Raw genomic sequence first — 27448 nt, forward strand, 5'->3', positions numbered from 1 at the left:
CATTAATGTCTTTAACATCCTGATTTTTGCAACACTGGTGCTTTGATTGTTGAAAAGTAAAATCAATGCTTGGAAGTATCCAAGAAGGGTTTTCTTGTTCGCTGGGGAACTGAGTAAGCTCTCGTCTATGGAAACACTGCCATCCAATCAAAGCCATCTGTGAACTGTAAGCAAAAACACTTAGCTTCAATTACTAATTAATATTAGATTTTGGAAAAAGGGGGAAAAAATGTAGCCACGGAGTTGGATCCAAAGTTTAATTGCTGTATTTTAATCGAGTATTATAATAAATTTCAAAAGATGGTATCCTTGTAAAGCATTTATTTTGCAACCATCTTTGATTCACTAGAACTGGTATTCCAAAGGAAGCCAGAAGTTAAAAACCAAAACAAAAAAACCAACCACTAATGCCATTTTCCTTCAGATTTAATTCTTCTTCTTTTTTTAACTTCTATTAAGTCAAATAAGTCATTAAATTGGTATTCCTAAATCATCCACCTTCCATTTTGATGAGTTAGTCTACCACCATTGCTAAGAAATTTCCAAGTCTCTTTGAAATACTAATTTCATGTTTATAGGTATCTATTTTTTTAACTCCATCCTATTTTCCCTGAATTTTTTTTTTTTTTTGCAGGACATCTGCTGATGTAAAATTTCATATAAAATATTTAGTCACAAAATAGTATTGCTTTTTTATGCACACTGCGGTAAGATTAAGGATTTTTTATCCAATAAAAACTATACCATCTTCCGTAAAATCCTAAACACATTAAGAACTGTGATGCAGAACAAAATTCCACAGGGTGAAACAGGTACCAGCACAACAGTGAGATTATATTACATCAAAAAATTTTAATGGTCCCAAATATATACTCAACAACTAAGCATACACTCAGGGGGTCAAAAAAAATTATGACACAAAAGTGACCACATCTAGAATTCCACTCAATCTTTAATCAGAAAGGGACAAACAAATCCCCCACCTCCAAAAAAAAAATAAAATCTGCAGTTTAAAGGGCAAAGGGAACAGATTTTAAAAAAAAAAAAAAAAAAAAAAAAAAAAAAAAAAAAAAAAAAAAAAAAACAGGAAAAAAAGGAAACTTGATATTCAGCCCCTCCCCCACAGAGGTTTTTAAAACCTGTTGTAGCTTGACTAAAATGTTCAGAATGTACGATTTTCAAAGGCAGGTCTCTTTTATACAAAGAAACTGCTGGCATTCTTAACTAGTGAAGAATTATGGCAAAAACCGCCTTTTCTTCAGAAGTCTCATGTATGGTCCAAGAAAGCATACTCTGATTGTAGCAACTGACCAGCCAATCCAGAGTTCCACTAACAAAACTCCTGCCCTGTTGGCTTTTTTGTTTTTGTTTTCCATTTCCTTCCCTGAGAAAAGGGCAACACGTGGTCCAAGCTGGAGAGCTCAAAGGCGTAAGTCTTTCCCCTAAACGAAGTATTTCCCCTTCTTCTGCTCCTTTCAATTGGCACTTGATTGGCAGAAATCCATTTGTATAGGTTGGTCTGTGTTACACACAGTAATTCACAAAAGATTGCTGCTTTGTTGTGGGTTTGTTTTCTATGGAAAAAATATCCTTCCCCCAAATGGTAATGTTCTTCAGCAGTTGCCATTATGATGACTCAAGCTTTGCTTTCTTTGACAAAGGTAAAGTTTCCTCCTTATCTTCATCTTCATCATCCTCTTCATCATCATCAGGATAATCCACAAGCCCAACGAGGCCTCCCTACAAAGACAGGCACAGCTACTTTAATTAAGAAAATAGTTTGCACTTCATGTTTCTATTAGAAAATGACTTTTGCACAACATTTTGCCGTAAGGATATCGATTAATCACGTTCTGGATATAATCGAGCAGAACAAAAGGTATGAATGGAGATTATATTGTCTGAAAAATATTTAAATGAATAAAGACAAAATGGGGTTTTAAGTACCCCACTGGGTAGAGATACAGCAGAAAGAAAATCCCAAAATCTACTTCGTTTTGCTAAATATACACCACAGCTCAGTCTGTAAAAGTGCAAATTTCTCCCACCGAGCAGAGCTGACTGCAGCACCAAGCAATCTGGAAGCACTTCAGAAATAAATACAGAACACCCTGAGTTTGAATTTCCAACTGGGACACTTTTATAGCAACAGTCTGTCTTCACAAAAGCCAGTTTAAGTGTTCAGCAATTAAATTTAAATTCTCTTGTTCTGCATATAACCACAAATCCGGGATTAGAACCCACAAAGAGGTGACACCATCTTTAAAAACTTTAACTACTGTACGTCACAATTTCTGAAGCTTAACAAGGACTTAACTATGATGACAGATGCTGGTTCTTTACTTAAGGATCATGTTATTTAAACAGATGATGGGCACTTAAAATAGAAAATTTCAGCTAACTGTTCAGTACCAAGATGCATGCATTAAATTGTACTTCTATTAAATTGCACACATTTTGTACCATCACATGTAGCACAACACTGAATATACAAGAGGATCAAACAGTTATTGAAGTACTTAATTACAACGTTTCTAGTTTGTGAATGCAGCACCTTTATAAGCAATGCATGTTACACTGAAAAAAAAAAGGAATTAATGCTTGAATTTATTAGTTTTTTCAGTGCACTGCATATTCAGTGTAGTCTGAACATTCCTTGTTCTATCATCATTGAAAATGTGAAGTTAATAGTGAATGCATATATTCCATATGTAAAGACTCCATTCCATACTTAAAGAATTGTACCACCTGAGAGACATGGTACAAAAATTATGTATTTGGGCATAAACAGAGCTTTTATTTTTTCTTTTTATATATAGGAGATCTGGAAAATACTAAACATTAGACAAAAAGCATGCACAAACCATACAGTCCACAACTGCTTAGTATGTCAGAATCCCCACCAACTTCAGAAACATGCTAAAGAAAATTCCCAGTCTATAACAATGAAGTCAGACTACTTCTGTTGAAAATTACCTTAGTTGTAATAGCTGCCATCTGAGATGTGCTTTTAGAAACGGACCCCGGAGACCCAGGGGATCCTGGAGATCCGGGAGAACCTGGGGATCCAGGCAGATTACTTGCAGATGACTGACTGCTAAGATTAGATTTTGTCCCGCTGGAAAAGGAAAGCTTGAAACTTGGGCTCTGACGACCTGAAAGGTTTGTTTTCAGAAGAACTTCCTTTTCTTCACTCTCTTTTACTGCACAGGAAACACGAAAACAAAAACCAATGCAACATTATTGAACAAATAATGACATATCATTTTTCTGTGTGGGAAAATACTTCATGCACAACTTGATAAGAGCGATAATAGATTTTCTTCCTGCTCCTATACTACACCTGGCTGCTGTTGTCACTGGCCAGGAACAAACACTTATTTATTCCACCAAAAACATCACAAGGAACGTGGAAAGTTCTGAATAAATCTGAATAGACCTTGGAAAAGCCTGACTATCAGCCAGTATCATCACTTAGATGCTTTAAGAAGTAAACACGCTTTTGCATCACTTGGTTTTTAGAGATAATAAAACTTATTTGAAGTGGTTGTTCAACAGCTCAGTGTCAATTCCTAAATCTGTGACCTTCAATAAAAAAAGGAATAAAAAGCTTCACTTCAGTATGACCACAGAATACAAATTACATTTTCTGTACAGGCCATACGTCATTCTTTTCATCACTTACATTTTTTCCTCTCCATGAATTTACTTATAGGGTCCATAATATCTTCATCATTTTTAGTTTTGTCAGAAGGGGGTACCACTGCCTCTCCATCTTCCATATCATCTTCATCAGTATTAAACCACATTTCCTCCTCATCCTCCAGGGTTCTTGCATCCCTCCTGTATCTGTGGTTTCTCAAAATGGAGCGCATACTGAAGAACAGTAAGTTTTAAAAACTATGATTCAACAATCAGCTCGCATCAATAACAAAACACCTACTTGACATTTACATGGACATTTTATGGATGCAAATACTGTAGTCAGTATCTTTAGTACAGCAAATCATTTGCAAATGTGCAACTTCAATTTGTATTTTCAATGCAAATAACATTAAAAACATTTCTTCTGTAGCATTACATGACTTACAGTTCTAGTAAGAATATTCAGACCAACTGTACAAAATTCTGTAGTTTACTAACAGCACAATTAGATGTTATTTCAAATCAATGTCTGTGCTGCATTCAGACTTGGAGTCATTTGCAGTGGTAAATAAAAGGTTGTAAAAAGAAGTTTAGAAACCACTGACATTTCTTCTTATTGCACTTAATATAACCCATCAGCATTTAAGGTCAAATACATTTTTTAAAAAGTAGGTATATTAAAAAGACAGTCGTCTCTTCCTGCTGCATCTGCCATTTTTGTTTGGTATCAGTATTTTCTATTTTTAAGGGCCTCAGATACCACATGCTACTTTTACCACTCCCTTTGATTATTTATTAAGTGTGGGTCTATCTTTGCTCCACCACCTTTTTCCCTAGGAGAGGCAGCAGGATGCTAAAACTATTTTAACTTGCCAACATTATAACCTGGATCTATGTGATATACAGCATTTTAAACTGCATTTATATTAAAGTTTTGCTCCTACTGGAAAACTATTACTTCTATTATTACTTAAGTGGCAGTTTCCAAATATGTTAATGCCAATGTTGGCCTCCTTACTGACTGATGAACTATTCTTTGTTAAAATGTGTAGGCAAATTATTATGATTATTGCATTTTTATATCTGTTTATTTCACTTAGGACATGGTCTGTGACAAGACTTGCAAAGCCACACACAAGGTGTAAGAATAAAATAAAAGCTGAGTCTGGCTATGGTATGAATATGTATTTCTTGAAGCTGAAATGGATGAACAGCATTACTTCTTTACAGGAAGGGAAGGGAGGGAATGTGTCTGCCTTCAGCAAATATGTTACCTTAAAGTTGATCAAGAGTTTGAAGTAATACATCTGGAAATCACACTATCAATCAATTAAATTCAACAGCAGATGAGATACAATCAAGTTGAAATTATTTACTCTTCCTGTTATTGCAGAAAAACCCATCATTATTCCCAAAACAGAAATCATAGTAAAATAATTTAGAGCCCGTTACCTATCAAGTTTTGGATTATCTTGTCTTTCCCTTTGTTGCTCAAATCGTAGTTTCAGTCCTTTGAATGTCTGCACATAATCTACGTCTTCCAGTGCTTTCCAATAATTTTCAATCACATGAGCCGTTAAAGATTTTATATCTTCCTACAGAATGGAACAAACACAAAGTGACTTATTTTGCTTCAAGTGAATCTATTTCTAAATGCAACATAAAAAGGAATGGAGACACTATTTTTTAAATATTCAATAGAAAACATAATTATTAGCTTATGACAAAAAACACCACCACATATAGTTTAGAGCTTCAAATATATGATTAGAGAAGCAGACATAAGAGTAGTAATCTTCTAAGAATATATGCTTCAAATTATATGAGTGTTATATGAGAATCTAAAATTCCAGTAGAAAACAATTCTAAAACCAACTCTGACAAGTATGTCCTGCTGCAAATTGTAAATATTTGTATACTGATAGATTAACTATTATCTGTTGTAATTACTAAACAAAAAAAAACCAAAACCAATATAAGCTTTTTTTTTTTTTTTTTGTGGCCACACAGTGCCAGACAAGCTCCTCTACAAAAAACCTAACTTTGTTTGCTATTCCAACTGAATGCTGTGCTCTCTTTACTGAAGAGGGTGGTGAGGCGCTGGCACAGGCTGCCCTGAGAAGCTGTGGGTGCCCCATCCCTGAAGGCATTTAAGACCTGGTTGGATTGGACCCTGATCTTGTGGGTGGCAATCCTGCCTATGACAGAGAGGCTGGAACTAAACCAATGTCCCTTCCAAACTCAGCCATTCTATGACTCTGTAAATACATTGAGTTCTGAGTGAATTTAATTTTCACACCATCATACCACTCAAACATAAGAAAGAATAAATATGTTAACACTGAGAACAAAAAAGACAGTTCATTTAAACAGTGTCATGTGGGCATATCACGCCATACCATGATAACATAATGTCACAAACATATGGCACAAATAACAAGTCTACTTGAGCTAGAAGGTGAAGCAAGTAGTTATTAACTTCAGCATATAACATCACTCACCACTCTGATAAACTCAAACATCTCTATTATGGCAGAGTTCATCAAATTATAACGGGAACCATTATTCAGAAATGCTTTGACCACAGGTTCAAACAAAAAACTTTTCATTATGTAGCGGTTGTAGAATTCATCCTTTAGTCCAATTATTTTTCTCTTGAAACGAAGGGCACCTGAAACAGAAACGTTATTATTTACTAATTCTGATATCTGTAAATCTGTTTAAGAAACACGGAGGAAAACAGCAGAATTTCTATGTTCAGTAACAAACTGTCTCATCTGTGAGAAGTTTTCTTCCAGAAGAATGAAGATTCACAGCAATTCACACTCACAAAATACTGGTTTATTCTTCAGCGTTTGAACTTACACAGTGCCAAGAAAGCATGCTTTGAGGCCATGAGAACAAGCACCCTTCGCAGGATATCTTTGTTGATGATGTAGTTCTTTATGTGGTAAGTATGATGTTCTACACAGAAAGTTAGCAATTCCAGTATTAATGCCAAGAGTTGGGCTGTCTGAAAATCATCTATAACAAAACCAAAACAAAACCAATTAAGTAGGATGTCACCACCAGAAGTTTACTTCAAATATCCAACACAGTCTGGTAAACATCTACAGTTTCCTGTATTTTCCCACGGATGCCTTAGGGAATATGATGGAAGGTATATTTAGTTGTTAAAATAGAAACTGAACTAGATTGTAATGGACTGGATATTTTCTAATTGTACAGCTCTGGCAGGAAACCCTCTTAGAAGTAGCATGGAAGAAACAGAGCCTCTTTTAATATTTCTAGGACACAGTCACAGCAGTGTACTAATAAAGGTGACTCATGTTTTGTTTTTAAGCAGACAGAAACAATGAAGACATTCGAATGAATCATTTTTTAAAGGCTGTACTTTTTAGGAATACTGCTAGATTACTGATCACTGTAGAACACAAGCATTTGGAGTAGAAAAAATCTCACTTCAAAACCATCTGGAGGCGAGCTGAGATCCAACAGATCAATTAAACTAATTCCTTGGAAATTTACACAGTTAATTAAGATGTTTATTTATGTACATCATTTCACATTCATTTTGGATGTGCTTTAATACTAATAAATAGTACCGCTGCTAGCAGCCAGCAAGGACAGTCACTTTATTACTCTCATGATTGGCTTACTCTGATGTACAACCAACATCCTTATTTTCTGCAAAGTACTGTGGCGCCACACATGATCTCTGCAGCATTTTTGGACCCTCTCTGGTATAAACATATATCTGGTGTGCAAACATGATACTTTAAATCATTTATCATAGTCTCAGGTACTCTTATAAGACAAAATATATCCTTTGACATTTACTCTATTCTAAACCTAAGTGTCTGTCTAAATTTAACAGCCCCTGATTTAACCAACATCCAGCGCAGCATTACCTTTGCTAGGCTTGTCCTCTGTAGTATTGGCCAATAAAGGGGCTGTCAGAACATGCATACAGTGTTTGTAGAAGAAACCCAAGAACTCTGTCTTTTCCGTTTTCTACAGGATTGAAATAAAATAAAACAAAAAATTACATATGTAACATACCACCAAACATCCAACTGAAATTTTATTTGAAGGTATTTACTTACATTGGCAGTGGCGAGCATATTTTCTGGATCAACTAAGGTACGAAGCAAACCCATTAGTAGCACTGCCCCTCCAAGTTCTGGATCTGTGTCACAAATCATGTGCTCTATTATGAGGTTGATGAGTAGTATATCCTAACAGGAAAAAGAAAGGAACAAAAACTCATCTAAAAACCAATTCTAACACTATTCTCCACCAAAAAGAAAAACCCTAGGAGAAGCAAGTTAACTCTGTGTTCTGGTGACACATTTTGGGCGGTTGTTCCACAGCAAGAAGACAAGCAGCAAAGAATCTTTCAAAGCTACTAAAAATGGTTTTGAAGTTAAGAATCTTTAGAATTCGCTCTGAAGGGAAGCTCCAGAAATAACAAAGTAGGACACATAATTAACAGTCTGAAAATTCAACTGATTTTTGGAAGTGTTTTCAGAGTTCACAAGTTTAAATCTTAACACATACTAGCGTTCCATTTCCATAAACATATAACTCTAAATTTTGCTGTGCTATGAAACTTGATGAAAGAATTTTCACCTCAAAATAATCCCTATGTGCGCATGCAGAAAACCAGAACAACATGTGAGAACACAAAATAATATTTCTATTTATCAAACCCTGCACTGAAGTTGTTCAGTCACTGCTGTCCCTCACAAAAGAGGACAGTCACCCAGCGCAAGTGGCTGGAACCAACACCCGCATTTCCAGCATCCTGGCTGCACTTCCAGCAGTTGGAAGTCCAGCTACCCCATTTTTTCTCTTCCAGTACAGAAAGAACAGCACGAGTAGCATCCATTCCTCTGCCACGCTTTTGGCAGATTTAAGAAAACATTCATTATCTCCTCTGCAGAAATGGCAGAATGTTTTTCTCCACTGAAAACCACTCTGAACTACCTTTTTTTACTACTAGTTGTACACTACCATCCTGTATTAATCAGTCACCAAGGATCTCCAAGAAACATAAACAAACCCCTGTACAAAAATGTACTGAAACATTTCTGTTTTAACCAGTTACCAAGGATCTCCAGGAAACGCAAACCTCAATAAAAAACAGAAACCCGCGTTTACGGCGACCCTCTACTTACATCATCATTCTGCTGAGCTTCCTGCATGACAAACTCTCGTACCATGGATGGGTTGTATTCAACTAAATATGAGAATATATCTGTGGCTGCACTTCGTACTTGTGCATCATCCATACCCTGGAAGATCAGATATAATCATTTTTTTCCTTAAAATAAAGGTTTCAAAAGAATGAAGATCAGAAACCATATAGCTTTTAGTTATTATCCACTAGACATCATATCTAACTGTTATTAAAACTGTATTCTAAAACTGAATTATCTTTTTATTGTATATTTGATAGCTACTGGGTAAAATACATTTTATGTTTTCATTGCCATTTGGTCTACTCCCTTTCTTTCTTACTTACTTATACACCAAGGAGCACATAAAGATGAGAATGTGAATGGAAAAAAATATACAAAAATATCAGAATGCTCAGGGCATTTACCAGTGTCATGCTGGAACTGCTTTTGAAGTTAAAAAAATAATTACAAGGTGCTGAATTTCAAGCTGAGACAAGATGAATGAAGCAAATGCTTCAGAAAATCACATGACTGGAGTCTGTCATACCTATTTAAAAAAGAACAACAACTCTGGAGATAGAAGAAGTTGTTACCACAAAGAAAACGGGGCTGACTTACCAGTATGACTTCTAGTGCCGGCAGTATGCCCATATTTGATAGGGTTTTGAAAAACGCATCTCGGTTTTGAGGTTGCAGTGTTTGAGAGAATGCACAAAACTCTTTCAGAAAATTTACCTGAAACACAACACCACACAGCAGTCAGTAATTCAACAAAGCAGCTGTGTTTAACACTTTGCAGTAGCTGTCCGTTTCATAAGTATTTTAGGGATTTCTTACCAATTCACATCGTTTGTCATCATCTGTAGCTTCATCTGTTAGTTGTGCAAAAAAGTCTGTCAGAAATTTTTCATCTTCCTACAAATGCAAAACAATACCATTTGTTTATTTGACAATACCAAAAGGCATCCAAGTGTAAAATAAATTTCTTCTAAACCATGCCTCCTGCAGTTAAAAGAGAACACACAGTTGTATACAGTATTTAATCATACCAACAAGAGTTTTCTATTTCATTTTCCAAACAAATTACTATCTTTTGTCTTTGCTTCCACAACTTTTACCGTCAGTTTTACTCTCAGTTACAATACGCCTTACATTACCTTTCAGCTGTCTTCTTTTAGTCTTCTACTGACATTGTTATTTTGTCTATGATTCTCTACCTTCTCCCTTGTCCAACATCCTTCCCACCAAACCACACAGTACACTTGCTTCAAATGTTTGTGCATTTGATACACGCAACACTCAACCTTATACACACATACCACTGTGGAATGTTAGAGATGTCTGCAGCAGAACAAGATGTGATGAAGGTTCTTAACATCAGGAATGAGGTGAGATTCCATCTCCCTGCTGTTACAAAAAGGCTAAATACTGAAAGCCAAATCAAAATAACTGCTCCTATTGCACACACCATTCATTGGAAGTTGGTTGGCAGCAATCAAAATCCAGTCAATTTTCATGCAGTTACTTTAACAGCAGCCAGCATGTCAAAGACTTGTATCGACTGGAGGAAATAGTAGCACTTAGCTCCCTATCAGCTTTACAATCTTAATAACCAGAAGGTTAATAAAACAGAAATTACCCTCCCCCTGTCCTTTCCTTAATCTTATACAGTAACAGAGAGCACTTGCTTGCAATTGATACCTTTGCATGAGATCCAAAGAGATTTTTTATAAAGCTGCCAAAATGCAGCTTCTTATGAAGTCAGTAACGCCACACACTGTTTTCTTCATCCCCAAACCACAGCCATAGAAACCCAAGTTGCCTTGCTTATGCTTACATAAAAACAATTCAGAACCATGGAAGTACTTCATTTCCAAGGGCATGCCATGCTAGTGCAGCTGTAGGGCCTTCACAAATCAACCCAAGCTCCCCGCATGGTACCACATATAAATCCAAAATAGGCTGGCTTGAGCTATAACCCTACAGGGCATTTCATCACACTCCACCAAAACCTGTATTTGGAAAATGCCATGTGTCTCATCTTGCTTTGATGCTGTGCCTTTCTTCTAATGTAACCCAACAGTACAATGACAATAAAAGATAATGATTTCCGGACATAATTTAAGGTGCTACTGCTGTGACTGCTCCAAAACCCAAACTAAAAGAGATGAGAAAGGCTTCCCTCTGGAAGATCAAGCATAGGAAATCTAAGGTCTGACTTTCAGACTTTAACAGACATACACGTTCAGAATGACTGATTCCAGCAGTTATGAAGGAATACAAGGATGTCGGTCTACCTGCTGTCCAGCCATCACATGGTTTCAGACATACTCTAATATTTAACTAATTGGACATTACAGCAAATATAATTAAGGTACAGTAGAGGCATCAGGTATTTACACAAATCAAAAAATAACAAAAAGCAGGGCATACAACCATTTCTTTCGAGGAACATGCAAGTTCTCCATGTTCAGCAGTACATTTAAAAACACTGCTGTTTTGAGGTGATATAAAACCGATCTCATCTATCAAAAGTATCAACAAGATGCTTGCTCATCCCCAGCTGGACACTGGAATCCCTGTTTCCATTCTTACTGTGGAAGAAAACTTTTGTCTCTTCCATAAAACCTGGAAGTACATTCAAGTCAATACCACAATAATATCTCAGAATGATCACTGGGAGGGGGGAAATTTGGCTTTTAGATACATCAGAGCCATGTTGAGCGTACTTCTACAGAACAAAAGAAAGTACAGAGTATTAGCCTAAGTACCAAATGATTTGAGACAGAATGTGTAAAGAGGACACGTTCCCCAATCCCTGCAGGTGGAACCCGACAGGTGGAACCAGACTGAAGCCCCAGCACAGCTCTGAGTCCCACCTCCCACCATGGCCACCCAATGCAGGGGCAGCCCCTGTACCCTGTGCCCAGCCTTGCAAACAGCTGCAACTTGCAACCTGGCACTTCTGAACACTGGTGCCTTCACCTCAAGTGGACAATACGCATTAAGTGATGGCTACTCCAAGAAAACAAAAACAACCCGTTACTAACTTTGTGGAAACGTCCTAGCCCTGAAATGCATTCAGATGCAGCTTCATTCCAGATGCTTAATTAACGGTAGACATGTCCTTACTGATGTGAAGACTTGTGAACACGAGGAACATTCAAAACACATGATTCTTGAGCTGTAAGATTGCTGATGAGAGTAACGTATCTGAAGTTAGATTTCTGAGTAACCCAACAGCCTAAGGAAAAGCACAATGTGGAAGCAGAGTTCCTACTTTAGAAGTCACAAAGAGCCCACACTGAATGCTAGAATTACACAAGTGTGTATGTTTTCTGGCTTTCATTTTTTCCAACTTGGAAAAATCCTTCAAAAACACATTTCTGAAGTAAACACAGAGTACATGCATAACTCTTTGCAGTATGTGGCCTCTTAGCAGACAAATATCAAACCTATTAGGATATATATCAGAAGCTGTGGAAGTCATCAGTGTTTTCTAAGAAAGACTAAAGCTGCAAAAGATAGTTTGCATGGTAATTATACAATCTAGCTACATTTCTCCCTATGCACATGAATTATTACATATGCAATACTTAAACTATCCATATGCCAAACACTAAGAATATTCACTTATGCTTCTGCAGGATCTGAGCAGATGCTCCTAGGATTTTATATGCTTTGTGAAGATAAATGAAGCCAGGTCATGTACCCAGTCAGTCATTTCTCAGTTTCAAAAAGAAGAAAAACCCCAGATGAAGGAAGATGCTCGAGAAAGCCCTATAGATATTTGTGAACAAACTTTCAAAGAAATCCTTGTCCTCCAAAGGTCACTTCAAAAAGCATTAACAATCATAGTCTGAAGTATAGTTAATTTTCAGTTAGCAGACACTTCATGCCTGAGATTACACATAAATTATGAAACCCATTCCTTTCTCAGAACATAAAATAATACAAAAACCCAAGAAACTCAGCAAAACCTAAGCTGAAGAAAGTGTATAATTTCCACCCCCCTTCCCATCTCTGTACTCATTCTTAGTACTTCAGCCCAGAAAGTTTAAGTTTGATAAAATACTACCAGCAAACTGAAAATTACAGTTTCCAACGTACACTCCCTTCCTGCAGCCACACCAGAAGACTTCACAGTTTAAAATGTTCCAATCTCCTTTATCTCACGCTGTCTTCCCACACATGCCTTCACTCACTATCAATGAGCTATTTCTGCTCGAGTCAATGTGCTGAAATAGCAGCAGGAGCCACCCAACCACCTCTGGAGTTTCTGCACAGATCAACAATCATTTTCTTCAATGAAGTTAAACTCAGAAATCATTCGCACGCACCAAAGGCAAACCTTTTCCCTTCAGTCATTTCCCACAGTAGGTGGCATTCTTTCACACTGTACTGCAAGAAAATTTCTCTGTGAAGCAAATCTCCAGAGTTAGTCCTGAGAAGCTGCAGTTAACTGCTGTAAAACAGCTGACCTGCACATATTCCCATCCTCACACATTTAGGCAGCACTGCCCGCATGCACTGACACCGCTCTTCCTCCACAACACCTGCAGACTATTCATTTACGTCCCCGGGTTTCTGCCAAGAATAAGCAGCTCTCTGCAAACAACCATTATATGCCAGCTTATTATCACAGGCACCTAATAAAGCATAGAGATATACCTACATGTCTTCAACCCCTTAGTTAATGAAAAGGGTGTGGGACTGTCAGTAATGCCATTTTTGTAATTACAGAAGCTGATTTACCAGTACTGTCCTGTGATGGCCATTCAGCTAGGCACGTGAATTAGTTTAACAGGTACCAAATCTTCCCTTTCCACTCCCCAGTCCCCTAAAAAGAAAAGACCGCAGTCTGAACAACCACAAAGTGCACCTAACAGTCTGTATTCTGGAATTAAAAACACCATAGGATCTTGCTGGCAAAGAGAACAGGCCATTGAGAAAAGGGGGGAGAGAATGGAAGGAAATAGTGTTTGCTCACTCTATGGCGCAGTTTTGCAAGTTTTTGTTTTGTTTTTTAAGAACTAGTTAATAATACAAAGGGAAAGGAACTGGTGACCTCCAGTATGAACATTAGGATGTATTCTTATTGCAAAAGAGCGTCATATAAAGTAAGAAACACCACACACCTGTCCCACCCCTACTCTCAACAATTGATGTGCCCCACGTTTCAGCAATGTTGGCTATGACATCAAGACTAGAACAGGCTGCACCCCAAGCACTGAATGCATATTAGGAGGAGCTGAAATTGGAAAATAAAGTTATATACCTCTTTCATACCTTATGTATCTTAAAACCTGTAACTGTGTAGGTAATAGCAGCTAATTCTGAAGACTGGAAATGCTGGTATCATGGGTTTATCATCATAATCAACAAGTGACATCTTGACTCGAAATGATGAATATTAAGATGATTACATCACAAATAAACTAACCTCTATTTCTACTAAGAGCCCACCATGGTAAGTGTTTGTATAAAGATAATGGCAAAACTAACTTTAATGAAGAAGGAGGAATTCAGTTCATAAGCCCAAGTACCAAAGGTGACCAATTCTCTGTACTTAGTTTTACCGCAGGATGCACAAAAGTCATTTACCAGAGAAAGCCAAAGGAAGCAAGCAGGTGTCTTCATGGAATTAACAAATTATAGTTGAAAAGCTGACCTTAAATGAAGCCCTATTTGGATACCAAATGCCTTAAGCAGAACACTGATCAATTCAGAATAAAGTCAAATGGCCTGTCAAAAAGCACAGGACACAAACTGCACCACCTAGTTCAAATGTCTTGTCACCTTTCTGTAAGCAAGGTATGCTTGAGTATACTTCAGTTACCATGCAGTCTGATGCAAAGGAGGCTCTTTCACAGCTTCTCTTTTCATGGTGGAACTAATAGTTTTCCTTCTCCCTTCCTTCAGCGAAATGAATAGAACACAAAGCAATCCAGTCGCATACACAGCAGCGGCAACATGGCACAGGCTATAAATGATTCATGGAGAAGGGTTTACTTCTAATGTGAGACATAAAACTTACTGAAGACAAAGACATCTCCTTAGTCACCGACTCAGTCCTGAACAGCCAATTTAAAGTCAACAGCAGAAGCACACCAACCTTGTATGACACATCAACTAAGGACTTAAGATTCATTTGCGTCTCCCAATAAACCACCATGATGCATTCCAGAAACATCTCAAATAATCATGAGTTACAAAATAAACAACTTTTTATGTACATACATATGGTCAGTGAGCATTAGGATGTCCCACGTGTAAAACTGAGAATGCCAGGAACTCCAGTGGCCAGAATGTAGACGAAGATAATTTTACATCTTCCATAAATTAAGGCCCTCATCAAAGTATTGTGATATAAACAGCTACAGAAGTGCACACTAAACCATACACTAAAAGAAGAAATACCTTAAAAATTAGTTACAGAAGCTAAATGAATAAAAACAGTCTTTTAATTCTTATCTCAGAGTAGTATTTATCTATTATCCTATTTATAAATAAAGAACCAATATACATTTTTATACAGGGACTGAGCGTGGGGGATGGAGAAAGGGAAGAAAGAGAAAAGTGCAACTCAACATGCTGCTCCATAAGCAAATGAATAAAGAAATGCCAGGTAACAGGTTTAAACCATGACTTACAGCTACACTACAAGAATAGAAAAAATCAATAAAGCCTTTTAATCTCTTGGAAATGTGATGTTCTTATAATTTGTGATATTCTCTTTTAGTTCCTTCAACAAGAATTATCAGCAACATTTCTGTCAAACAGATTCTTATTTATGTACTAGAGTTCCCTCTCAATGTTTTAAGAGGAGTATTAAAGAAGGACCAGGAAATACAATATACCACGGGTATATCTTATGCCTTGTGTGGTACCACTCAGGCTCCCACAAGCTGTAGAAAGCACCTGAACAACTTGAAATATCTATCTTACTTTTAAAGTTTTGCAATGCTAATTCTTCTGCTCTACAACAAAGAGCACACAGTTCATTCTCAAATAACAGTAGAAGATAAGGTTCAGAAATTTGCAGTCAAACAAATCAAAATCAGACTCAAATCACTACTTCATCTATAAACTGCAACTGACAAGTTTTGCAACCACACTGAATCTTTGTATGTTAACCCAAGCTTATCTTCCATGTTTCAAACATGGGACAGATTTTAAGAGAGACAAAACCAACAAACAAATCAGTCACTATGTCAAGTTACCCTCAGTTTTTCCCAGTAAGTAAGCATGCCCTTCTGATTTTACAGCATCAGGTCCCCCTTCTAGCTCCCTGTTTCCTTTTCAACATAGCAAAGCCAGTAGCAGCCACTGACATGACACCCAGAATAATTACTCTCCTTCTCAAGCATCATCCTCAGGACTTTGCTTTAGCAATTCTTGCAAGGACGTAAAAGTATTACAGAGACACATGTCACACTGGATACTCAGGAGGAAACAACTGAATCTTTTTCAGCAATCCCAATGTCAAGTTTGGATGTTTTCACAAACCAACGACCACAAGATGACAGAGGCTTTCTGAGTGTTTTAGTCAGGTGCATGTTGTGTTTTTGTTCATTGAACACACATACAGATATGAAGAAGCCTAGTAATATTCAAGATGTCCTTGGTGCTCTATCTGTCTTCTCAACCAAGTGACAGTCCTTCCACAAGGCATGTGCCTCAGCTGCCAGGCCTGGGCGCCTGTACCTGGCTGCTTACCAAATACTCTGTGGGTGGACACAACAGATTCAGGTTCAAGCAACTGGGTTCAATAAGATCAGCATTCTGATAACTATGTGAGGTGGGTGGAAAAGCAGGACTAGTTTTGACACTGATTTGCAACATGAGCTATCAAATGTATTTTTCACTCTTTTTCTCTTGTATTTTTCAGGAAACAAAACAAGGCACACACTGAGATTCAACTGAAGATTAAAATGATTCACATAACCAGCAGCATCTCGCATTTTGTCCACTGCTCCAGATCAGAAAGCCCCTACAAAGAATTTTTGTTCTTTAAAAGTTAGGAGAAATGTGATGCTGATAATTAATTTTACAAACCAAATACATGAGCCGTGACAATTTAAAGAAGTTTTCTTTAAAACTGTAGGAAGCTCCCAGTATAAAGATGTGCCACCTATTCACAGTTGAGGAATTTCATGGGCCGGTGCAGAATACTTCAAATGTGTAGGTAAGAAACCTAAAGCACTGGTTACACATAATCTCTTCATACTTGCACTAACACATCATGGAAAACTGGTCGTCTCATGCAGTCTTATTTAGGGACTTTAAATGCAAACAGAACTATTTACTCCAACCAAGTCTGCTGGGAACTCTACATATGTTTGCTTCATTTAAATCACTGGTTAAAAAGAACACAGCCTAAAATCTGCATGTTAAAAATGTATACCTAACAGCTTGGTATTCAAATTCCACATCTTTTCTTCACATAGCATTTGAAAATGACTTTCAGAATAACTGAAGGTTTCGCTGAAGCAACTCAGCCTTTCCAGGAAATATTAACCAACTTTCTCTGTCCAAGGTCAAACAAAGAGACAGTGAAATTCTTACACTTACCTGTAACATACCAACTATTTCCACTTTATTAAAAAAGATGAAAGAATGAAGCGTTGATAGCATATTTTCCTCAAAAACTGAGGGAGTGGGTAGGACCATATCTTGAATATACTGCACTCTGTATGTCTGATGTATTTTTTGCTTCAATTCTGGATCAGATATAGGAATCACCTCTTTAAATTTTGCTGTTTTAGTCAGAAATTCCCTGTGTTTTCGTGACTGTGATAAAGACGGATCATATTCTAGGCATCCAATTACGTCCATTATACATTCCTCGGAAAACATGACTTCGAAAAGTGCAGTTCTGTTCAAAAGGAAGATTCCCTTGATAATTTCATATAAGTGGTGTAGTCCTTCAATGTTCTCCAAGTCTTCACACACGTGAAAAATTTCTAAGAGCTTCTTAATGTAGCCCTCATTTTCCAGTGCTAGCGCCAGCTTTTCACGGCGTAACGGTGAAGGCAGTGAAGACGCCACAAGTTCTGCAATTTCTTCTAGTCGACTTAATTCACAAGATGGTAATTCAAGACCCGGGGATGACATGTCATCAAAACGTTCTTCCTCAGACTCATCGACAAGGTCCTGAGTAATATCGACAGAGGGGTCTTTGCCTTGAACCTATAAAACAACAGGCTTTCAAAAAATGAAGTTTTATATTTCCTACCATTACAATGTTTTTCTTCAAAAAATACCATTTCAAACATCACGTGCCTTTTATTTGTATACTCGAAGCAGAAGTGCACATGTATGTTTCACATTGAGTATAGCTGGTTGGAAGGCAAGAAACAATTAAAAGATTTCTTCATACAGAATACTTTACAAAAATCAGAGTATTCCAAATACAGAAGGATATTCATAATGACTAACAGGGACCACAACATTTCTATAGATGACTGTGCTAGGCTATTTACTTCTATTCATTATTCTCTGTGGATAAGTTTTCACATACAGACCAGTATAACATTATTGCAGTGACAGTTGTTAATATTCAACTAAGGTTGTTTATCTGCTCTTAATGCTTCTCATCGCTTCTGCAAGCTCAGAGTAGGCAGGCCAGTCTTGTTAACATTTTCAGGACAAGAGAACAAGCCTCAAGTCAAAGTCTGTTATCATGCACTCCCCAAACACTCAACAGAGGCAAAGAATCCAAAGTAAAATCTACAAAGCCCTTAAAAACACAAAACCCCAAACCAACATTTACTAATGAGTAGTAAAAATCTGGAGCTCTCAGAAGAAGAAAACAAGGGAGACAGTAAGAGAGATCTCTAAAGACACAGTCACAAAACTGTAAAGTACAAGTTAGTAAAAAAAACTAAGACAGATGCTTGGGCATCAGAGTGTTTCAGCTTTAACTACATCTTAACTGTAGCATCCACATGTCAAATCTAGAAATGTAGATACATAAAAGGGCAGAAGGTGCAGTTCTTTTTAAACCTGCACATCAGGAAAATAAATAAATAAATAAATAAATAAATAAATAAATGAAAATCTGGGAGAAATAACAATCCATGGCTAACAAGCCTATACATGGATTAAAACCCAGAGTACAGTTAAAGGCCACTTATTCTTCTGCTTCTTCATCATCAACCACTTACAGTGTAAGTGGTATCAAAGTTTTCCTTTTAGAAAAAGCTGTAACAACTGAGGAAACGTAAGATCTTGAAAGTACACAAGACAAAAATACATCCTGTTTTGAGACCACGCTATTGTAAAGAGACTGGATTCTTACAAAAATACTAGCTCTTTATTTAGAGGCTGAGGAAGCTGGGTTTCTTATCTGGGTGTTTCCCAAGAACACAATTTCCCCTCTCCCCCATTTTGTTTCTGCCCCCAACTTTTGGTCCTTTAACTGCTGAGGTTCTTAAAAATGCTTCCATACTTACTTACAAAGCTGGAAAAGCATTGAAAAGATTCAGGAGTTAAAAAGGGGACCCAGCCACAAGCAGTTATGAAACCTGATTTCATTTGCTTTATTTCTGAAATCAGTGAAAATAAGCTACAGGTGGACAAGAAGGGTGCACATGAGGAAGGAGTTATTAGGAAAAATCAGAGAAATTCCACCTAATGTAGCATAGCAATTAAGAAAAGTTGCAAGGCTTGGAATTAATAAAAATTAAAAAAAAAAACAATAAAACCAACAAATGACAAACTGAACCACTATCAGTGAATATACTGACTACATTCTTTTGGGTCAGTCAGTAAGAAACAACTGAGCACATTGTTCCATAACAGTACTATTTCTATGACCATATAGTCAGAAACTTAGTGGTAAAACACAGTAAGTTAATTAGTACATGTTAAAATACCTGCATGCTACATATGAACTGCCTGATTCTTTAAAGCCTAAGAATTATAGCTCTGTGGTGATAACACAGAGAGACAGAGCTGTCTCCTACTTCAACTACAAAATCACTCTTTCACAACCTGACAGTCAACAGAAGCAATGTCATGTACATGGGTTTCTCTTGAGAAACTCAATATTGCCCTCATATGAACTAGAAGGACAAGAGAGACAGAAGAAAGAAAAATGGATAAAAATAAAAATTACAGTCAAATTCATAGGAAATACATTACAAAATCAACTAAGAACTTGTACATTCTTCTCGCTACGAAAAAGTTAACATTGTGATTGTTAGGAAACTTGCTGAACACTCAGTTTGGTGCTCAACCTCCTTGGGAGGTAAAAGATCTATAAAGTTATGTTGAACAAAACGACCTTAAAAAGCTCTAAAAAAATCATAGTTTTTATCAGATTTCTGGGAGAAAGTTTTTTAACTTAAACATCCAAGGTGGAAAAGATGGCAGTTTTGTTTTCAATTCCTATCTACTCTGTGCACATTCACATTCTTAGAAGAGGCTACAAATTTTGAACACAGAATGATTCTGGTGTCTCAGCCTTTCATCTCCAACTTACCTGACAGATCTTTTCCCATATTTCATCACAGCCAGCTTTTTCTTGAAAACTCAGTGCTAAGTCATAGTTCTCTGCTTCAGACCACACAATCAAGGTATCCTGTAAAGAGAGGAGGTGATTTTTCATTTCAGGCAATTTGTGTTTGATTTTCCAAGATAACGCTTAAAGAGTAAAATCTTCAAATAAGTATATCTTGACACTTACTTACCACAGGATGGTATTGCAGAGCAAATGAGAACATCCTACTTCCCTTCTTAGGATTAAAGACATTTCTTCATAAATCAGAATAAGTACCTTCTAAAATAACTTTGAAAGTCTTAGTTCACTATTCATACAATCATAAAATTGCTAATCTCAAAAGGTTTATCTATAACACCTATGTTTAGCTCAATGTATCCTCTGATAAGATACAGTAATACTAATACTGCTTTTTTCTTTTTTTTTTAAATGCTGCTTCAACTGGACCAAACAAAACTGTAATCTTTTGTAAGATGAAAGTGAAAATCGCTGTCTTGATCTTTTTTTTATCAAGCCCCAGGAAACACTGTGCTAATGCAGAGAGCGGCTGCTTGAAGGAACTACAAAATACCTCAAGTGTTAAGCGAAAACAGACCTTTGAACACACACATACACAGAGTTAAATGTCTGAGAGTTTGCTTACATGTGATGCTGAACCACGCACATCATTCCAAACTGCACTTCTGAAAGGAAGTTTCATTCTAGATTTGTAGAAGTTAGTTGGCAGTGTGCTTAGTTAGACTGACTACCCAGAAACATAAGCTCCCATCTACTTATTTACTTATTTGAATAGACAAGGAGTTTATCAGAGCCATCAAATTGCATGTAAAACTGGCATACAGAAAGGGAAAGCTGACCCTGCAGTAAGATAAGTTTACCAAACAGTTTACAAAAACCCACAAAGTAGATCCGAATCTGCATTATATACTGAACCAAATTTTATTTTTAAAGTCTTCTTGTCCTCCTGTAAGAGCTACCTGAAATATGGCCACATTAAATACACACAGCCTCAAGAAATGGCGTCATTTCACTTAAGGCTAAAATGTATGTTTACTCACTAGCAAAAAAGAGACATCACATTTCATTGAGAATCACAGAATAGACTTATAGCTTCATTATGCATAGGTTTTCCTTATGGTGATAATTCCTAGAGGAATTAACCTTAAATACTGGCAAAAGCACTATAATTTGCCACGCGTGTATAATGTTTAAGACTAATTATTGTTCAGGCTTAATACAATTCAAATATTTAAACAAATAGTGAAGAGAGATCTTACATTTGGATTTCCATATTCACCTACAAGAAAACTCTTGAAATTAATCACAGCTGAGCAGCATGATCACCTGGCTCCATCAGGACTCAGTCAAGCAACACAACATAATCAATTTGCCATTACCAGAGCAGCTGTACTACCACGGAGCACTGAAAGGTTTACCTGGCAAATGGCAAATAGTTCACCTTTCCATTTCCAAAGGGCTGAGGAGGAGGTGGTACACAGAAGAAAGGGATTTAGGAAGACCACCTCCAAAATATGAAAGGCACAGTTAATAGTTTATTCTCTGCAAGGCAGCTCATGGTGCAAATACTCTGGTAATGACAGATTGACAACATCAAGTCCTGCTGACACATAATGGGTATAGGAAATAGTTTACAAAAATGTTGGGAGTGAAGGCCCAAAAGGAAAAAAAAAACAACAAAGCAATGACCAACTGCTGCGGATATCTCAGCTATGGGACAGGACTACACTGCTTCTAAACACCAAACGTTGTCTTGCTACTTCAAAAGCATCCATCTGAAATTACTTAAGACTTCTTAAGAAAGATGGGAAGATGCTTCTTCCATCCCAAGAACCAAGAGCATGCCTAAATGCCCTTAACATTAGCTACTGGTTAGAGATCTAAAGAGATGAGCTCCACACATTACCTCCTATAAACATTAAAACCCCAATCTTAGATTGCTCAGAAAACCGTTAGGGCTCAATCTGGTCACAAATATTACATCTTCTCCATAATGCAGAAAAAAATGGGTACATTTAAGACAAGGAAGTGAGTGGGAAAACTAAAATGAACGTTCGGAAATTTGTTTTTATGTCTTGTCATCAAACACAATTTAAATGTGGAACTGCAATGTTAAACCCCAGATACATTGTGTCAGTCAAGTCATGGGCAAAAGACACACGTTTTATCATCAAAACGTTTAATATTGAGCACTATCAAAGAATCCCAGTCTTCTTATTCCTCACATCTTTCAAGATGCAATAGAGCACTTGGCAAGATTTCTGAAAGATACTGTGACTACTGGGAAACTTCTTATGTATGGTTGTATGGTTCAATGTGCTGTTCCAAGTATGAAAATCATTTGCTGCTTTACAAAAATATTTTGACAATGGTGCCAGCTGGATGTGTCACCATTACCTTAGCACAGAGAAAAAATGTTGTTGCCTTCAAACAGTTTACAGCAATTCATCCTCACTTTCGCATCATTGCTCATTATGATTGCTTAAAAATAATCCGCAATTGTAAATCTTAGGCAAGAATTCTCAACGTGGGCTCTTTTTAGCAGACGTACACTCAAGATTCTCATAAAGAGGTCCCAGAGGAGTTTCATTTTTTGGTGCTCCTGTAAACATACAGTCTACGTCAAAACTTCTGAAATACAACTTGGCATTTTGCTGTTGCTCCTTTATGGGCTCTGGTGAGTTAGAAAAACAGGATGCTGGGTTTTCAAAGAGCCGCTACTATGAGCTGCATCTTCACCTGAGATTTCATTCCTGAAAAGCTCATCTTCAAAAACATTCTGCAATAGGTTAAGTCAGCAAACAGTGGTAATTTATTTATATGGACAGGGCTTAATATCTGCCAAATGATTTATTTTTGAAATAAGTTCCCAAAAGCTTGTTTTCCTTAATAGAAAGGTGATTGGATGCACACCACCAGTTTCGCATTCCCCCCATTACATTAATCAGCAGACATGCTTTCATTAGACTTCAAAAAAGTTTTATTTAATTGTTAGCAGGCTGACTAGTATATATGTCGTACTACATTCCTGTATTCTCCAAAGCAAGCCCCGGAATTCCATAGAGGAATTCAAGAGTAACTAGTACCTTTGATTTTAGATCTCCTTCCTAATGCAATAAGGATCAAGAAAACTTATTTCTCCTCTGCAGCTCTTTTTCGTGAGCGCTGAAAATATATATAAAACAAAAGGTAAACGCTTACTCATCTATTACTCATTCCCATGGGACTGAGGCTACTATCTAGAAGCAACAGCACTCCAAATTGGATAGCCTTACATCATTTATTTGTTTAAAAAGAGTGAACAAATCCCTTCCTACAGCCAACTGAAAGTTCAGAGTAAGGCTTTTTCTATCCTCCTGGCTAGCCTGATGGCCAGCCTGCCTTATCTTCTGAGCCTGGACATGGCCTATATTTTAAATGGCATGACAAACCAGTTCTTAGAATCTTGTTACTCAACTTGCAATCAGAAGTACAGTCCCTAACTTATTTCTTATAAAATAAACTAGTGGCACTATCCAGGTTCGTTGAGTTACACATACATAGCTATCATGGCAGACTACAGCAAAGCGTTCAGGTTAAAAAAGTCTCACCTCATTAATGTAATGCAAAGCTAATTCAGAATTTGGTTTTATGTGCTTCTTCATGCAGAACCTGGTTATCTGCATGTGCTAACTGATTAGCTCCAAAACTGGAATAACACATCAAGGCCACATTTAGTCTTCTGACAAAAAGTTTTCTGTTGGCTTCTATGAGAGCCTTTAACAGTCATACCTGACTTCCCCAGTTTGCTGCTTCACAGCTGCATATTCATGTAATTGACCCGTGGAAAAAGTCAATTTACTCATATAACAGAGCCTCAATCCACTGGCCTAGCAGCCATAGCCAGCAGAAAAAAGGAGTTCATGAGAAAATTTGTCAAGATAAAGAAATTTGAGCATCCACTTAAAATAAACCAACCACAAGCAGTCACACCCCTCTCTCTTTTCTTCCCACCCCACAAAGAACACACACTTCCTTACTATCTTAGCTACAATAAGCACAAACTTTATTGAAAGTTCCACTGCTGGTTCAGTTGCTTCTGACAGCAAGCATCACAAGTTCATCTTCTCGAGCATTCTAATAGTGCATCTTCGGTTTTTTTCAAAAGCATCTTTGTGACGAACAAGTTTGATCTTCATCATCCAGGGGTAGATACTTTCCAGCTACACAGCTAGTAAAAATACTCCAGATGAATCTAAGCTTTGTATTCTTGGGGGGGAACTGAAAAGACAACTGCCAAAGCAGAGGACACAAGATGCCAAAGTCTGCAGTACAAAGGCAAGACTACATGGATATAAGCTGTAAGGTACTGAAGTTTTGTTTCAGGCACAGGAAGGATGCAACACGTACTTCATCACTGGGCTACAAAATGTACATGGATGATACAAATCTTCACTGTTCTACTGCTGAAGCTCTGTCAAAGTGCATTAAAATGCATTCCCAACTTCACACTTCTATCAGCTTTCTGTCCACTTACTAAACAGAACTTGCTTTTAAGCTGTGGGCTATAGAACTAAATCCGGTATATTTCATAAAGTTGTACCATTGTATGTTTTGTTGGTTTCTCATAATAAAATGATAATGTACAGGAACACAAGTGGTTGCTCTGATGCACTTTTTTTTTTTTGAGTTTTGACTTGAAGTTCACATGATTCTCATAGTCTCCAAGGATGTTTTACATGCCAAGAGACAGGAGGGAGCAAAGCAAACTTCTGCTCAGGTCTTCATCATTATTTTTACAAATAAAGATCTGAGCTGGGCAGTTACCATAGAACATGCGTATGTAAGCCCTGATTACAGAACTTGTAATGCTTGAAATTAAAAAGGCAACCTGTTCCATGCTGCTGAAATTTCTGCAGGACAGGTAGAAGGTGTTCATGCTAGTGGAAAAAAAAGAACAACCAAACTTCACTGTTTATTACAAAGGGTGTTCATAATCATGTTGAAGGACTCAGAACAAGACATAGGAAGCACCCCCCAAATACTTATTTATCACACCTCTTATTCCTTCTAACCACAAATCAAATTGAAGACTTTCTTCTTCCAAGCTTCACGTCAGCCTGGATGACAGTCAGAACATACCCCTTCATTCCATCAGATACCAAAATGCCACATGCTAAGGGTGCCATGATAAAAACAATTTCAATGCATAGTTGTGCTCTCCTTTAAAAGGGCAGGTTTATCCTCACAATAAGAATTTGCAATAGAAGTATGGTAAGAACATCTCGCTGAAAAGTTACTCTGAAGATTGAAGTCCTGAGTTCCTACAATATTTTACTGAAATTGTCAGAGAGCAACTGAGAACTGCAAGTAAACTCAGAATTCTTCTACTGTACAGTTCCATCAGTGTGTGGGTCTGTCCACTGACATGCAGAGAAAACCAGTTTAGAAAAATGTGTCTGGAGTACTACAGTTGATTTTTGTTTATTTTTAGTGAGTTTAGACCATTCAGAATTGTGAGAAATGCAGCTGGAAAGAAGCAGCTCATTTCAGTATCCACGTTCCAACTTTAGCTTAGATGGAATCATGTTTGAATTATGAACTTGGCTTTTATTGAGCAAAAGGATGAGTATACCTTACCTAAAAAAATAATGTGCTGCAAAGTAGGGTTACTACGCACACCAAGAAAGATTTGGTATTTCTAAGGCTCAGAGAAGAGCCCTGAGTTCAATTAAAGGCTGCACTCCTTAAATAATGAAAACAATCTTTCTATAAATTTCTGTCTACATAGCGTTTGCAGGCTTTAGGACTGGCACTTTCCAACCTCCGGCAAATAAAGTGCTGTTCTAATAGGTCAGATTCATGTTCAATATTTTTATTTCTCTAACCATGTTTTTGCAATCATCAGCATCATATTTGCTCAGCTCTAGGTTACAATACACACTCAGCCCCAACTAGCAACAAGCAGAAGTATGTACTGCTGTTGTACTGACAGACAGGGGTAGTGGTTTACATTGATCTTACAATTTTATGCCTACTTCGAGGAGGCTGCACACTTGATCTGACAGAAAGTCTGTTGACACAAAGCCCCTCAAAGCTCTACGAGCAGATCTGAAACAGCAAAACGAGTTTACTTGAGATCAGCACTCTACGCCACAAAGATGTGAGACATTCTACATTATTTTACATGTCCTAATGCTGGAGCTACTGTCACAGAACCATGACCTCCAGCCAGGGTGGATTACAACTAAGAGCTATTTTTGCTTAGCATTTTTGCTGGTTTTGTCCTTCCTTACACCCTGCAATTGATTCTCCACTTCACACTGCCCTTATCAGTTGTTCAGTACTGACTGTTTATACAGTGTGTGATGAATTATATCAAAGGGCAAATACAGAGTAAACTCAAAATATTTCCAAGATGTTTTTAACCCAGACTGGTTCTACTCATTTTCAGCATGTGAGCCTACAAACAGCTGTAGCCAGTGAACTGCTGCAACTGCCTGCCAGCAAAACTGAACTGCACCCATGCTTCTAAGGAAATACTCCTCAGTCTTCAGCTTGAACAGTTTAATACATTCAGTGCACCTGGCAGGATTTTAGCAGTCTGAAATGACCAGATGTGCAACAAAATACAATTTGGTTCAGCAGTTTTAGTCCCTAAGAGTACTTTGCAGCATCCATCACAGTAAGACCAGCAAGCGAAATGCAAGAGTTACAGTCTGCTTCTCCTCATCCACCTTCAGAGCATTCTTTGGGAGCCTCACAATGTGCGGCTTAAATAATTGAGGTGAGGTGCAGGCTACAGCTGGGAAGTTACTTTGATGCATATGATATGCTTTGAAGCAGTATTAACCCAAATCCATCTTTCAAGTAAAAGCCAAAAGAAAGGTATACATATAGTTTTAAAGAATTCTAGTCTTCACTTTCAGAAATTACATTGAAAGCTGCAGTATCAGAAAGACTAAGAAAAAAGCCAGACGGCATTAAGTTTCAGATCCTACAATCCTTCAGAACCTCAGCTAATCAGTGATTGTCACAACTGTGCTTTGTCTGTTTCACACACAGAATCTTTTTGCATGTTTGTGTGCAAGGAGAACAGGTAACTCCAAAAAAAAAA

General features: G+C 37.3%; 1 protein-coding gene across 1 annotated transcript in view; it reads right to left on the minus strand.

Moving 5' to 3' along the window:
- Positions 1–837: 837 nt before the first annotated feature.
- PPP4R3A (protein phosphatase 4 regulatory subunit 3A) overlaps positions 838–27448 on the minus strand; it is a 33343-nt gene continuing 6732 nt past the window's right edge. Inside the window, exons 3-15 of the mRNA XM_015865275.2 lie at positions 20317–20415; positions 17403–18020; positions 9666–9743; positions 9447–9563; positions 8826–8942; positions 7752–7883; positions 7557–7659; positions 6511–6669; positions 6147–6316; positions 5098–5240; positions 3686–3876; positions 2977–3203; positions 838–1740 (exon numbers count right to left, since the gene is read on the minus strand). Coding sequence (XP_015720761.1) covers positions 1627–1740; positions 2977–3203; positions 3686–3876; positions 5098–5240; positions 6147–6316; positions 6511–6669; positions 7557–7659; positions 7752–7883; positions 8826–8942; positions 9447–9563; positions 9666–9743; positions 17403–18020; positions 20317–20415 — 2268 coding nt within the window. The 3' untranslated portion in view covers positions 838–1626. The remainder of the gene's footprint in view (positions 1741–2976; positions 3204–3685; positions 3877–5097; positions 5241–6146; positions 6317–6510; positions 6670–7556; positions 7660–7751; positions 7884–8825; positions 8943–9446; positions 9564–9665; positions 9744–17402; positions 18021–20316; positions 20416–27448) is intronic.

The sequence above is a fragment of the Coturnix japonica genome, chromosome 5 (assembly GCF_001577835.2).
Source record: "Coturnix japonica isolate 7356 chromosome 5, Coturnix japonica 2.1, whole genome shotgun sequence".
NCBI classification, from domain to species: Eukaryota; Metazoa; Chordata; class Aves; order Galliformes; family Phasianidae; genus Coturnix; species Coturnix japonica.